At 63.5% G+C, this 10166-nt stretch overlaps 2 protein-coding genes across 2 annotated transcripts in view; both read right to left on the bottom strand.

Moving 5' to 3' along the window:
* Positions 1-298, bottom strand: part of CTDSP1 (CTD small phosphatase 1) — a 5362-nt gene extending 5064 nt beyond the window's left edge. The window contains exon 1 of the mRNA XM_041473380.1: positions 232-298. Within this exon, the coding sequence (XP_041329314.1) occupies positions 232-298 (67 nt within the window). The remainder of the gene's footprint in view (positions 1-231) is intronic.
* Positions 299-3473: 3175 nt separating this feature from the next.
* Positions 3474-9368, bottom strand: SLC11A1 (solute carrier family 11 member 1). Its single transcript, XM_041473176.1, has 15 exons — positions 9294-9368; positions 8615-8718; positions 7787-7909; positions 7381-7500; positions 6520-6626; positions 6359-6429; positions 6201-6268; positions 5915-6070; positions 5619-5777; positions 5350-5439; positions 5054-5173; positions 4454-4603; positions 4300-4373; positions 3691-3844; positions 3474-3611 (listed from the first exon to the last, which is right to left on the bottom strand). The coding sequence occupies exons 1-15, from the start codon at positions 9310-9312 to the stop codon at positions 3510-3512; spliced, it is 1617 nt and encodes a 538-aa protein (XP_041329110.1). The 5' UTR covers positions 9313-9368; the 3' UTR covers positions 3474-3509.
* Positions 9369-10166: the final 798 nt, after the last annotated feature.

The following is a 10166-nucleotide window of genomic DNA, read 5'->3' as shown; positions in this document are numbered from 1 at the left end:
AGGCGGGGCGGGGGCCGGCGGCGGCGCGGGGCGGCGGGCGCGGGAGCGGCGCCGCGGAGGAAACTTTGTTACAACATGGAGTTTCCTCCGCCCGGGCTGGGGCTGCAAACATGGATCCCGGGCGCGGTTTCAAGGAACCCCTTAAAAGGGCAACGGCGGCGGGGGGGGCCCTCCTCCTTCTCCCGCCTCCTCCCGGCACCCGCGCCGCCCGGCTGGAGTGGGGGGCGTTACCTTTCTCCTGAAGCGGGGCGCTCCCCTCCTCCCTGCTAACCTGGGCGATGATGGACTGGTGCTCCATGGGCGCCGGGGAGGGGGTGGGACCGAGACGGGGAGTGTTCCGTGGTTTGGCTGGGAAGGACACCCACTTTGCTTAATGGTGAGCGTGCAAGAGTGCCCGACACGCCGCCGGGCTCTCCCACACTCCCCCGCCCCGACTGAGAGAGCATGGAGCGGGGATCAGTCCTGCTGGCAGCCCGGGGGTCCCTCTGCAGCTCCCGGCAGATGCACACATCCCGTATGCACGCGTCCCGCCATGCTGGGTGTCCCCAGGAGCAGAGTCCCTGGACTAGCGGCCCAAGGCTGGGGGTCCCCATTGCCCCGGGGGCACACCCCGCATTGCCTGCCCGGGCCAGCCGTGCGGGACAGCAGGTGCTGCACCAATAACCGCCGCGTTTTTCTGTCGTTCTTTTTCCTGCAATCCCCCAATTATTTCGGCAATTAATAAGTCTCTATTATCAATACATATATTTCCCCTTACAATGCCTTCCCTCCTGCCTTCGGCGGGGAAACGGGGCTGTTTCCAGGTGCTTTCTGAAAAGCGGCTCAACAGGAGCTTGTGGATGGCACAAGTCCCTGAGAGGAAATCCGCCCCCCAAGCCCCCCAGGTTCAGCATCCCCCAGCCGCCTCCCCTCCTACCCCGCGGGGCTCTCCCCGCCGAGCCCCCCAAGCCCGCCCGGGCAGCGTGCGGCCGGGAGGGGCCGCTCCCGGTCACACCCTCGCCACCTCGGCGGCAGGAGATGCTGCGCGCTCTGTCAGCGCTGCCTCCGGGCTGCAGCAGGTCGGAAATTTCCCATCTGAGCTCATTTGAAATCTTTCCACCTCTCCCACCTGCGGTTTGGGAACTTCAGGAGGTGAGATCGCCTTTTCTGGCCCAGTAGGGACGCGACACGTGCGACAGGTGACGGCGCTGGGGATGGGTCCGGGACTGCAGGTGCCGCACAGGGAACCGCGGGGCCGGCGGAGCTCCGGCACTACAAAAGCCGATTTACACCCGCGGCTCCCGCACTCCCGGCTCCACGCGGAACATCCCGGCTCCACGCGTCCCCGGGGAGCCGTGGCAGGGACCGGCTGCTGTTGGCAACAGGGACGCTACGTCCTGCCAGCCCCTGCGCCGGTTCTGACGGCAGGCAGCAGTCGTGCCTCAGTTTCCCTGCCCTTCCTCAGTACGGCAGCCACCTCCCACATCGGGCAGCCACCACTGTCTCCTGGCCCAGCAGGAGGAAAAGGAAGAAAGAGGCTGTGCTTCCTCTGCTCCCTATTTTGGGCTGACGTCTGTGCTCCTTTAGCCCAGGTGGAAGTGGATAGGACGTCTGCCTCAACCCCAGCACCTGGCCGGGCTGGGCTGGGCTGCTGGGGATGCTGCTTTCTGTGGGGACAGCTGCAGAGGCCACACACTTGTTCCCTGCAGGACCCCTGTCCCTTTGGCTATATCCTCCTCCCTCCCTGATGAGTCCAGACAGGCTTTGTCAGTTCTCCAATTAATGCAATTAGAAAACTCTCCGGGCCAATGCTTGCAGAGGTGCTTGGAGCACCACTTCCAGTTCCACTGCCTGCTTGGGGGCAGGTTGAGCTGAGGAGTTCAGGGAGATGCTGTCCCTGTCCTGGGGCTGTGGGACAAGCCCAGGCCAGGAGCAGGCAGAGCCCAGCTGGATTGTTTGGGCTGCGGGATGCATGCACAAGGCAGAAAAGCATCAGGCTCCACTCAAACAGGCACTCCGGGACCCTTCTGTCCCACCCCACTGCTCCCAGACTGGGATCCTGGATGCTTTCCCCTGTTCTCCAACCCATCCCTGGCCCTGGCAGCTCTGCTCCAAGAGCAGCCCCGTGGCCAAGAGACCACAGAGCCAGGTCTTGGAGTGGGACACTTCCTCCTGAGGATTGGGTGGAGGCAGGTGTCCCTGGGCTGAGGGTGCTCTGGCTTGCGGGTTCCAGCCGGAGAGCAGCAAATCCCGCAGACCCCAGTCCCTCCAGCCTTCCTCCCGCTGAAGGACCACCCCGATGCCCCTCTACCCCTTGGTGACCCCCGGGCAGGTGCACCCCGACCTAGGGGCGTCTCCTGCTCCTCCTGCCGTGGCTGGGGTCGGCTGCGCCCCCGGAGGAGGGGGAGCCCCGCCTTTCCGTGGGCCCCACAGCTCTGGCCCCTCCTTCAAGCAGCCAGAGGCCGGGCCGGCGCGGAGGCGGGGGGGAGGCACCGCCCCAGCCCGTCCGCCATCGCCCTTTTAAGGAAGGGGACATTCTTCACATAAACAAGCGCGGCCCCCGGGAGCGGGGGGGGTCCCTTCCCGGAGTGGGGGGCACGGGCTGGGGGGGTGTCCGGCCCCTAAATTCCCACCTCTGGCAGCCGGCCGGGGCGGGTCGGGAAGGGGGATTTTGGGGTGGTGGGTCCTGGGGAGAGGGGGAGCCTTGAAACAGCCAGGGAGCGTCTCGCAAGTGCGGGCCGCGGCGGGGCCGAAGCGCGCCGGGACCCCCCCGCCCGCGCTGCGGGACCGGGGAGGGCCCGAGCGGCTTCGCATCCGCATCCGGCGGTACCGGCAGGCGGGAAACGGGGCATCCGGGGCGGAGAGGGCACCGAGGGGCACCCGCCGCCCGCTCCCCCCGGGGGAATGCAAAAAGCTGGCGCCGAGCCCCCCGCGCCGCCACGGCCACGCGTTAGCAGCCGCGGCCAGCGCCCCGCCCCGGGCAGAGGGGCCGCCCCGGGGAGCGCCGCGCCCGGGGGTCCCCGCCCCACCGCGGGGCCGCGCAGCAGCAGCAGCAGCCAGGCCGAGGCCGGGTTACAAACACGCCGTTTATCACCGCCCCTCCCCCCAGGTTGCGGAGCCCCCCGTGGGGATGGGGCCGGGGCCGGTTGGCGGTGCCCGGCGGTAATTAGCGGTGCCCAGCGGTGATTAGCCGTCCCGGGGGCCGGCGGTTCCTGGCAGTAATGAGCAGGGGAAGTCTCCGACGCGGCTCGTTCACTGAAGCGTCTGTGCCAATGGATGGGAAATCTGCCGCTGCTATCCCACTCCCCTCGCATCCAGCCTGGACCAGCACCCCGCAGTTGGCGGGGGTTGGGGGTGGGAAGAAGCGCTGAGCGCTGAGATCGTGGGGGGAGGTCTGCCTGTCTGTTAACCCTTCCCTTGCTGGGTGCATCCCTGGCTAAAACATGCCCGGACTCGGAGTGGCAGCAAATCCGTGTCCAGGAGGCCGCGCTGGGCAGGGACGTGGGGATGACAAGCAGGGATGGGATCTGTCACCGTGTCTCTGTCGGGTCGAGGGCGAGACCGAAATTGAACCGGCTGTGGTGGCCCCGGGCCAGGAACCGGGCTCCATGTGCGATGCTGCATGTCCAGATCTGCCGGGACAAAGAGGACAGGTCGATGAGCACCCACCAGGGACACTGTCCCGCCCCTATCCCGCGGTGCCAGCCCTACCAGGTAGGCGACGAAAGCCACGTAGGCAGCCAATAGCAGGCTCAGGGGAATGTGGTACTCCAGCCCGTGCAGTGTTGGCAGAAAGTCCACCACGAAGTAAATGTTGATGGCGCAGACCAGCCCCGTTATGAGGGTCATCAGCACCTTCCCCGGGCTGCGAGCAGGGCAGTGGGCATCAGTGCCAGGGCAGGGCCCCCACCCTGTGGGCCATTGGGCACAGAGGGCTGGGGGAACTGAGTTTGTATGTGAACCAGACCCCAGCTGGGACATCTCTGCACCCCACAGCTATATTTCACCCTGTGGTGGGGCTCTAGGTGTGGATTTTGGCCTCCTTCCAAATCCAGGGCTGGCAGTCCCAGGAGGATGCTGAGGGTCCAGGGGTGCCCAAGGAACCAGATGTGTCATTGGGAGGAGGATGACAAGGGTAGTGATGGGGTCTGTTGCGCTCTGGCTGCCCTGGGCAGGTGGGAATGAACATACCCCTCCAGTGTCCATACACTAATTCCCCATGGCATGGTTTGGGGGGGCAGGATGGGCCAAAGGGAAGGTGCCTGCAGCCAGGGCTCCCCACTCTTCCTCCTGTGTGCCTCCCCATGCCCTATCACTCACAGGCTGTTGCTGAAATCCTGCATGAGCGGCTGCAGGCTGGTGAAGGTGAGGACAGGCAGGACGGCAAAAGGCAGCTGAAAGGAGAGCGGGATGAGGATGGCATGGCTGCCAGGCTGGGGTGTTTGGGGCAGGTGATGTCCTCCCACCCCCTTACCAGGATGCTCTGCAGGACGTTGAGCAGGTCATTCATGCCTGTGAGGTGGCTGACATCCTTGAAAGCGGCCACCAGGACAGTGGGCAGGATGGCAAAGGAGCGGGTGAAGAGCACCCGGGTGAAGCCGGACCAGCGGAGCTGCAGGAAGCCCTGGAACACGGCAGAGCCTGCACCCTCGCTGTGCCTGCGGCACCGTGTCAGGGCGACCCCCAAAAGCCTGGCTGGGGGAACATGGGGGGCATCTCCCCCTCCTTTGTGCCAGGGCACTGAGCGGGCTCTTGCAGGGCTGCCGGGCCCCACTAGGTGTCAGCTCCGACTCGTTAACAGAGGATCTAATTAATTAGGGAAACACTGCGTGGGGCACACACAGGGTGTAGTGGGTGGGCACTGTCTCCAACCCACCTCCTGGGGAACAGGGACACTGGTGCTAGCAAGCTGCCACCCACCAGCTCCCTGCAGGAATGGCGGGCAATTAACTCTTCCAAATGCTCCTGGGGGGAGTGTGCTGCCCATAGAACCCCTCCACCCAGGGCCTACCTGGGATTTCCCTGCTCTCAGCCCCTCCCTGTGGGGGCAAGGGCCAGCATCCCCATCTCTCACCTCCATGACGAACTGCCCTGCGTAAGTCCCGGTCATTGTGGAGCTCTGTCCTGCTGCCAGGATCCCGATGCCCCAGATGTACAGTGCCACTGCCCCGAAATAGCAGCCCAGGATGACACCCTGTGTAGGGACACTCCAGTGAGCACCCTAAAGTGCCCCCTACCCCAGGCATTCCCATCAGCTCCCAGATTTCTTGTGGTGTTATAAGGGCCCCCAGCCCCAGGGGTGGATGGGGAGAGTGATGTATCCCCAAAATGGGAATGGATGCTCACTGGACACAGCCTGGTGGCACTCACCCCCTGGTAGATATCCACAGAGACTGTCTCGTTGTTGGTGGGGAAGATGCCAGCATAGTGACTGATGCTGCTGTTGGCGCAGTTGTTGTGCTGTAAGGCATGGCAGGCACGAGTGTGACAGCCACCCAGCAGCTCCCCCAGGCACAGGGGATCCCCACACATCCCCTCTCAGGGAATGAGAACGTGCAGTTCCCAGGGGATGCTCGTCCCACCCACGTCCACAGCTGGGCACAGCCGTCACCTCCCTGTGGCCGTGAGGTGACACTCACCACATCCTCATTGCTCTGGTGGTAGAAAGCCTCGCCAAAGACAGCCATGACGAAGAGGTTGATGAGGAAGGAGACAAAGAGGGCCAGGCAGGACTCGGTCAGGAAATACATATTGGCCTCCTGCACTGCCTCCTTCTTGGACCGGTCGATCGCCCGTGTCTGGGCATGGCCAGTGACATGGGTGTCACGGGGTCATGTGAGCACCCCTGTCCCACAGCCAGGACCATGTTGTCCCCACCAAGTGTACCCTGAGGCACCCTGGCAGAACAGTGCCCATGGCAGTGCCTTGATCTCACCTTGACCAAGGAGGAGTGGAGGAAGATGTTATGGGGCATAATGATGGCGCCGATGATGCCCATGGCCTGCAGCAGCTCCTTTCGCCCGCAGCCCGGGCAGCTGGGCAGGAAAATGCCCTTCAGCACCTCCACCTGCCTTGGCCTCACCACCACGTACTGGGAAGCAGTGAGAAGGGGCACTGTGAGCTGCCACCCCCCAGCACAGGCTGGTAGCAGTGGGGACACCGCTTGGCAGGGTCCCTTGCCAGCCTTGCAGGAAAAGGGTTGTCCCCAGCTCCCCATTCACCTCGTAGCCAAAGGTCAGGGCCATGATGGTGATGAGGAGGCCGAAGAAAGCCTCCAGCTTGCGGAGCCCTAGAGAGGTCAGGAGATGGGGTGGAACAGAGCAGGGGACAGTGGTGCCACGTGGGTGACAGTGCCCCCAGCCCTCATCCTGGCACTCACCGTACTTGTCAAGGAAGAGGAAGAAGAGGGTGTCCACGATGGTGATAAGGACCCCACCCCAGAGGGGGATGCTGCAGGATGGCCAGGGGCAGGATTAGATACATGACCCTCTGTGGAGCAGGGCCGTGGGGGAGGCTGGGGGTGCCCGTGGGGAGGCTCACCGGCCAGCTGAGAGCAGGCTGAAAGCAATGGCTGTCCCGATCACCTCCTGCATGTCGGAGCCGATGATGGCGATCTCAATCATGAGCCAGAGCAGCACGCGGGGCACCTGCAGGGCACAGGGCACCATGAGATGGCACATAGCTCTGGGCAAGCTAGCACAGCATCCTGGGTGCAAATCCCTGTGTCCAGGCTGTAGCAGGCCACCTAGAGCAGCCTGGGGACCCTGGAAGACCCCTCGAAGCTTCTTTCACAACACAATCTCAGGATGAAAGATGGATGCTAAATCCAAGCCTGTTCCCCCCCACTCCTCATCCCTGCCCCAGTGAGAGCTGAGGATAAGACCCGTCTGTCTAGATGGGGGGGTTTGAGGGAGGTGGGGCAGAGGGATGCATCCAACACTCCTTTTGGGGACCAGTCATTCAGCCAGCATCTCCTTGTTGTTCCCCCCATCAGGGTCTTGACGCTTAGATGGGTCTCCTAACTCCCCCCTCCTCTGTCATATGATCCCTCCTCTCGATCCCTTTCTGCCCCAACATGCACAGGCTTTCCAGCATCTCGGCTTCGCGTTGCTGCCCCGACGCCTGGGCTCACTCCCGCGGGGGACGCTCTCGTGTGTCCCCAGGTCACACCGGGACACTGAAGCAGCTGCTTACCGCCTATCACCCTGGGCCCCTGTACTGCAGGGGTGTGGGCACTAGGTGGGGGTCACCCGGGCTTGGGGGGCTTCGGGGACCCCCTGAGAGAGGCAGGTGTCTCACAGCATCTTCCTGCTCCTCTCCAGCCCCGCAAGGCCCTGCTAGGACTGTCACCAGCACAGGGTCCCAGACTGTCACCCGCTGGGCCCCCCCGTGGTTGCTCACCTTGGGGTAATAGAGGTAGCAAATCTCGCCCAGGTCCTTCCCGGTCACCACGCCTAGACGGATGGCGAGGCGCTGGCACAGCAGCCCCAGGACGGTGGCCCACAGCAGCACCCACAGCAGCTGGGGGGCAGGAGGGAGGGAGGCAGCAGCAATGGGTACTGGGCAGCATCCAGCCGCCCGGGGGTCCCCAGTTCAACCAGGGTTGCAGGGAAGAGAGGGGGTGCAGGTGCTCTCCCAGCCCGGTCAGAGGGGTGCCCCCCTGGCACCCCTGGGTGTCCTTACCCTGTGCCGAGGGCCCCCGTGCCCCTCCTGCTCCCGGGCTGGGAAGGCAGCTGCCAAGGGCAGCCGTTGGCGCTGGAGAGGTTACGAAACCCCCGCCTGCTTCCTGAGCCGGCGCCGGGCTCACCTTGAATCCCGCCAGTGCCCCGCTCTGCAGGTCGGACTCCACGTTGCCTGGGTCCAAGTAGGCGATGCTCATGAGGAAGCCGGGACCGGTGAAAGCCCAGAGTTTCCTAAAGCTGAATCCGGGCTGGGACAAGGCAGCAGGTCAGAGCCAGAGCTCCGTTCAAAACCGGTGTCTCCTGAGTGCACATCCAGCCCCCTTTAGCCCGGTGTTGTCCGCGTGGATATGTTTAGCACACGGAGATAATTTTCCTGACAGTTTTGGAGAGAGAACTGCTGTCCCCAGCCTCTCCCTGTTAGCACCAGTGCTGGAGGGGCAGTGAGCCCCATCTGACCCATTGGACAGTGATTTGCAGGGGGTCCCAGGGCTGTCAGGCACTATTAATTGCATCCCATGGGATTTCACTGCTGTCCTCTGCTTTTGCTACTCCTCCCGACTAGGGAGTACTATTCCTTCCTCTTCTCTGTTCCACTGCCCCGAGACCAGACAAGGATGGGGGGGGCTGGTGGGGTGCAGGCAGCCTTGGGGAGCCCCGCTGGGCTCATCCATGGGTGGCCCAGGAGGTGGTGTGTGAGCAGTGGGGTGATCCTTGGCTGGGTAGCACCTTGCCCCATTGTCTCAGTTTCTCCATCTGGAAAACTTTAAGCATGGAAACACTCCACCTAGGGCTGTAACTTGCCTGAGCTGGGTCTGGGGAGCTGGGGGCATGTCCCCAGGACATGACCAAGACACATGTTCCCCACTGCAGTGGCCCTTTGCCTCCCCACCTCCAGCTCCCTGCAGCACTGTCCCACTCCCCCGCCCTCCCTGAGAGAGCCTTGCAGCACCTACCCCACTGCCCTTGGGGATGCTGATGAGCTCTTCCAGGTAGGTCTGGTCCTGAGTTCCAGGGCGCTGTGGGGGCATGGGGCCCCCATTCAGGGACCTGGTGAGGCCTGAGGGGGACAAGGAAGAGGAAGGGAGGTGGCAGCCTGCCAGGGGGACAAGGACACTGGTGGGCTGGCAGTCCTGGTACCAGCTTCCTGCAGTCCCACCTGACACTGCCTGATGAACCCCATCAGGGAAAAGCACCAGTTTTCCAGGGGGGGCATGAGGATGGCTATATGGGATCTATCAAAAGCTACCCAAAAGGATCAGATGCCACCTCCAGCTTAGGTGTCCCTAAAACCCCTGGACTGAGCCCCGTCTTCAGCAGTCCAAGAGCCAAGTGCATTTCTGGGCAGCAGGGACAGGAGGAAACCCTGCCCCAGCTCCTGCTGCTGGATGGGCATAGACTGAGGACAAGCTGGCATGGGTCCTAGTCCCCCCTTTGCAGCCCACCTACATCCTGGGAATTTCTTGAATCACATTCCCAGGCTCGAGGATGGGACAGATGGGGAATCCAGGACAGGCTGGGGGGGATGGTGCCCACTGAAAGATGGAGCACAGCCAGGGGTCCCAGGGTGGAGGGAAGGGGGTCTAGGGGATGAAAGGAGGCGCAAGGAGACCCAAGAAGTGTTGTGAGGCTCACCTGGTTCCAGTGATGCCATGGGTGGACCCGATCCAGCCACAGTGCCGGGGCTTCCTGAATTCAGCTCTGAGTGCAGTGCCCGCTGCCCAGCTTTTAAAGGACCCCCCCGCAGTTGTGTCATCCCCTCCTCAGGAGGAGAGGAGGAGGGTAGGAGAAGGAAGTGCTCCTTCCCTACCCTTATGAGCACACACAGTCTCGGTTCCCCCGCTCCTGCAGTGCCAGGAGGCCCCTTCCCTCCCCTTTGTCCCACACACGTGCGAACATGAGGCACCCTCACCGGGCCGTGGGAGCGTGTCTGCGTGTCACTCCCCATCACATGCCAAAGGTTCTGCTTGGGTGACTGTGGGGACAGGGGACAGTGTCCCACAGAGCGAGAAGGGAGGGCTGGCCCCACGGGAGTAGGGGAAATGCCATAGAAGTGGGAGCAAGGAGGAAGCAGGCACGTGTTGCATAAGGAGGTCAAAATGCAGCCTTAGCTGCTGGGGGAAGCACCCAGCCAGGCAGGCTCTGTGGCACAGGGTGCTCTCATCACCCTCGCTGCAGGGACCTTCACCCCAAGCATGGCGTGCCAGTGTTGCAGTGTCAAGCTGTGCCAACAAAAGTGGGTACCCTTCTGCCAGCCGGGCTGTGTCCCACAGGGAGATGGGCAAGGGATGTCCCCCAGGAACACGTGGGGTGGTGGCAGGCGCAGGGATGTGAGCCTGGCCCTGCTCCACAGTATGCCCCAGGCACCCCCACCCCCTAAGCAAGGGCTGGAACAGCTGGGACAGGGACAGGGTCCCACCCAGAAGGCATGATGGGGCTTCAGCACACAGCCCAGCTCCACCTGCCCTCCCTGAGCCTCAGTTTCCCCAAAGCAAACAAGACTGGACA

The sequence above is a fragment of the Pyrgilauda ruficollis genome, unplaced genomic scaffold, assembly GCF_017590135.1.
Source record: "Pyrgilauda ruficollis isolate IOZ18807 unplaced genomic scaffold, ASM1759013v1 scaffold3, whole genome shotgun sequence".
Taxonomy (NCBI): Eukaryota; Metazoa; Chordata; class Aves; order Passeriformes; family Passeridae; genus Pyrgilauda; species Pyrgilauda ruficollis.
Note: the sequence above shows the minus strand (reverse complement) of the source record. Positions and strands in the feature narration are given on the sequence as shown.

What these genes read in the sequence shown, in the direction of transcription:
- SLC11A1 (XM_041473176.1), bottom strand. An exon ending in TCCACTCCTCCTTGGTCAAG is followed by an intron (nt 5,778 to 5,914) that starts GTGAGATCAAGG and finishes GGCCATGCCCAG; the next exon opens with ACACGGGCGATCGACCGGTC. An exon ending in ACGTCCTGCAGAGCATCCTG is followed by an intron (nt 4,374 to 4,453) that starts GTAAGGGGGTGG and finishes CTCTCCTTTCAG; the next exon opens with CTGCCTTTTGCCGTCCTGCC.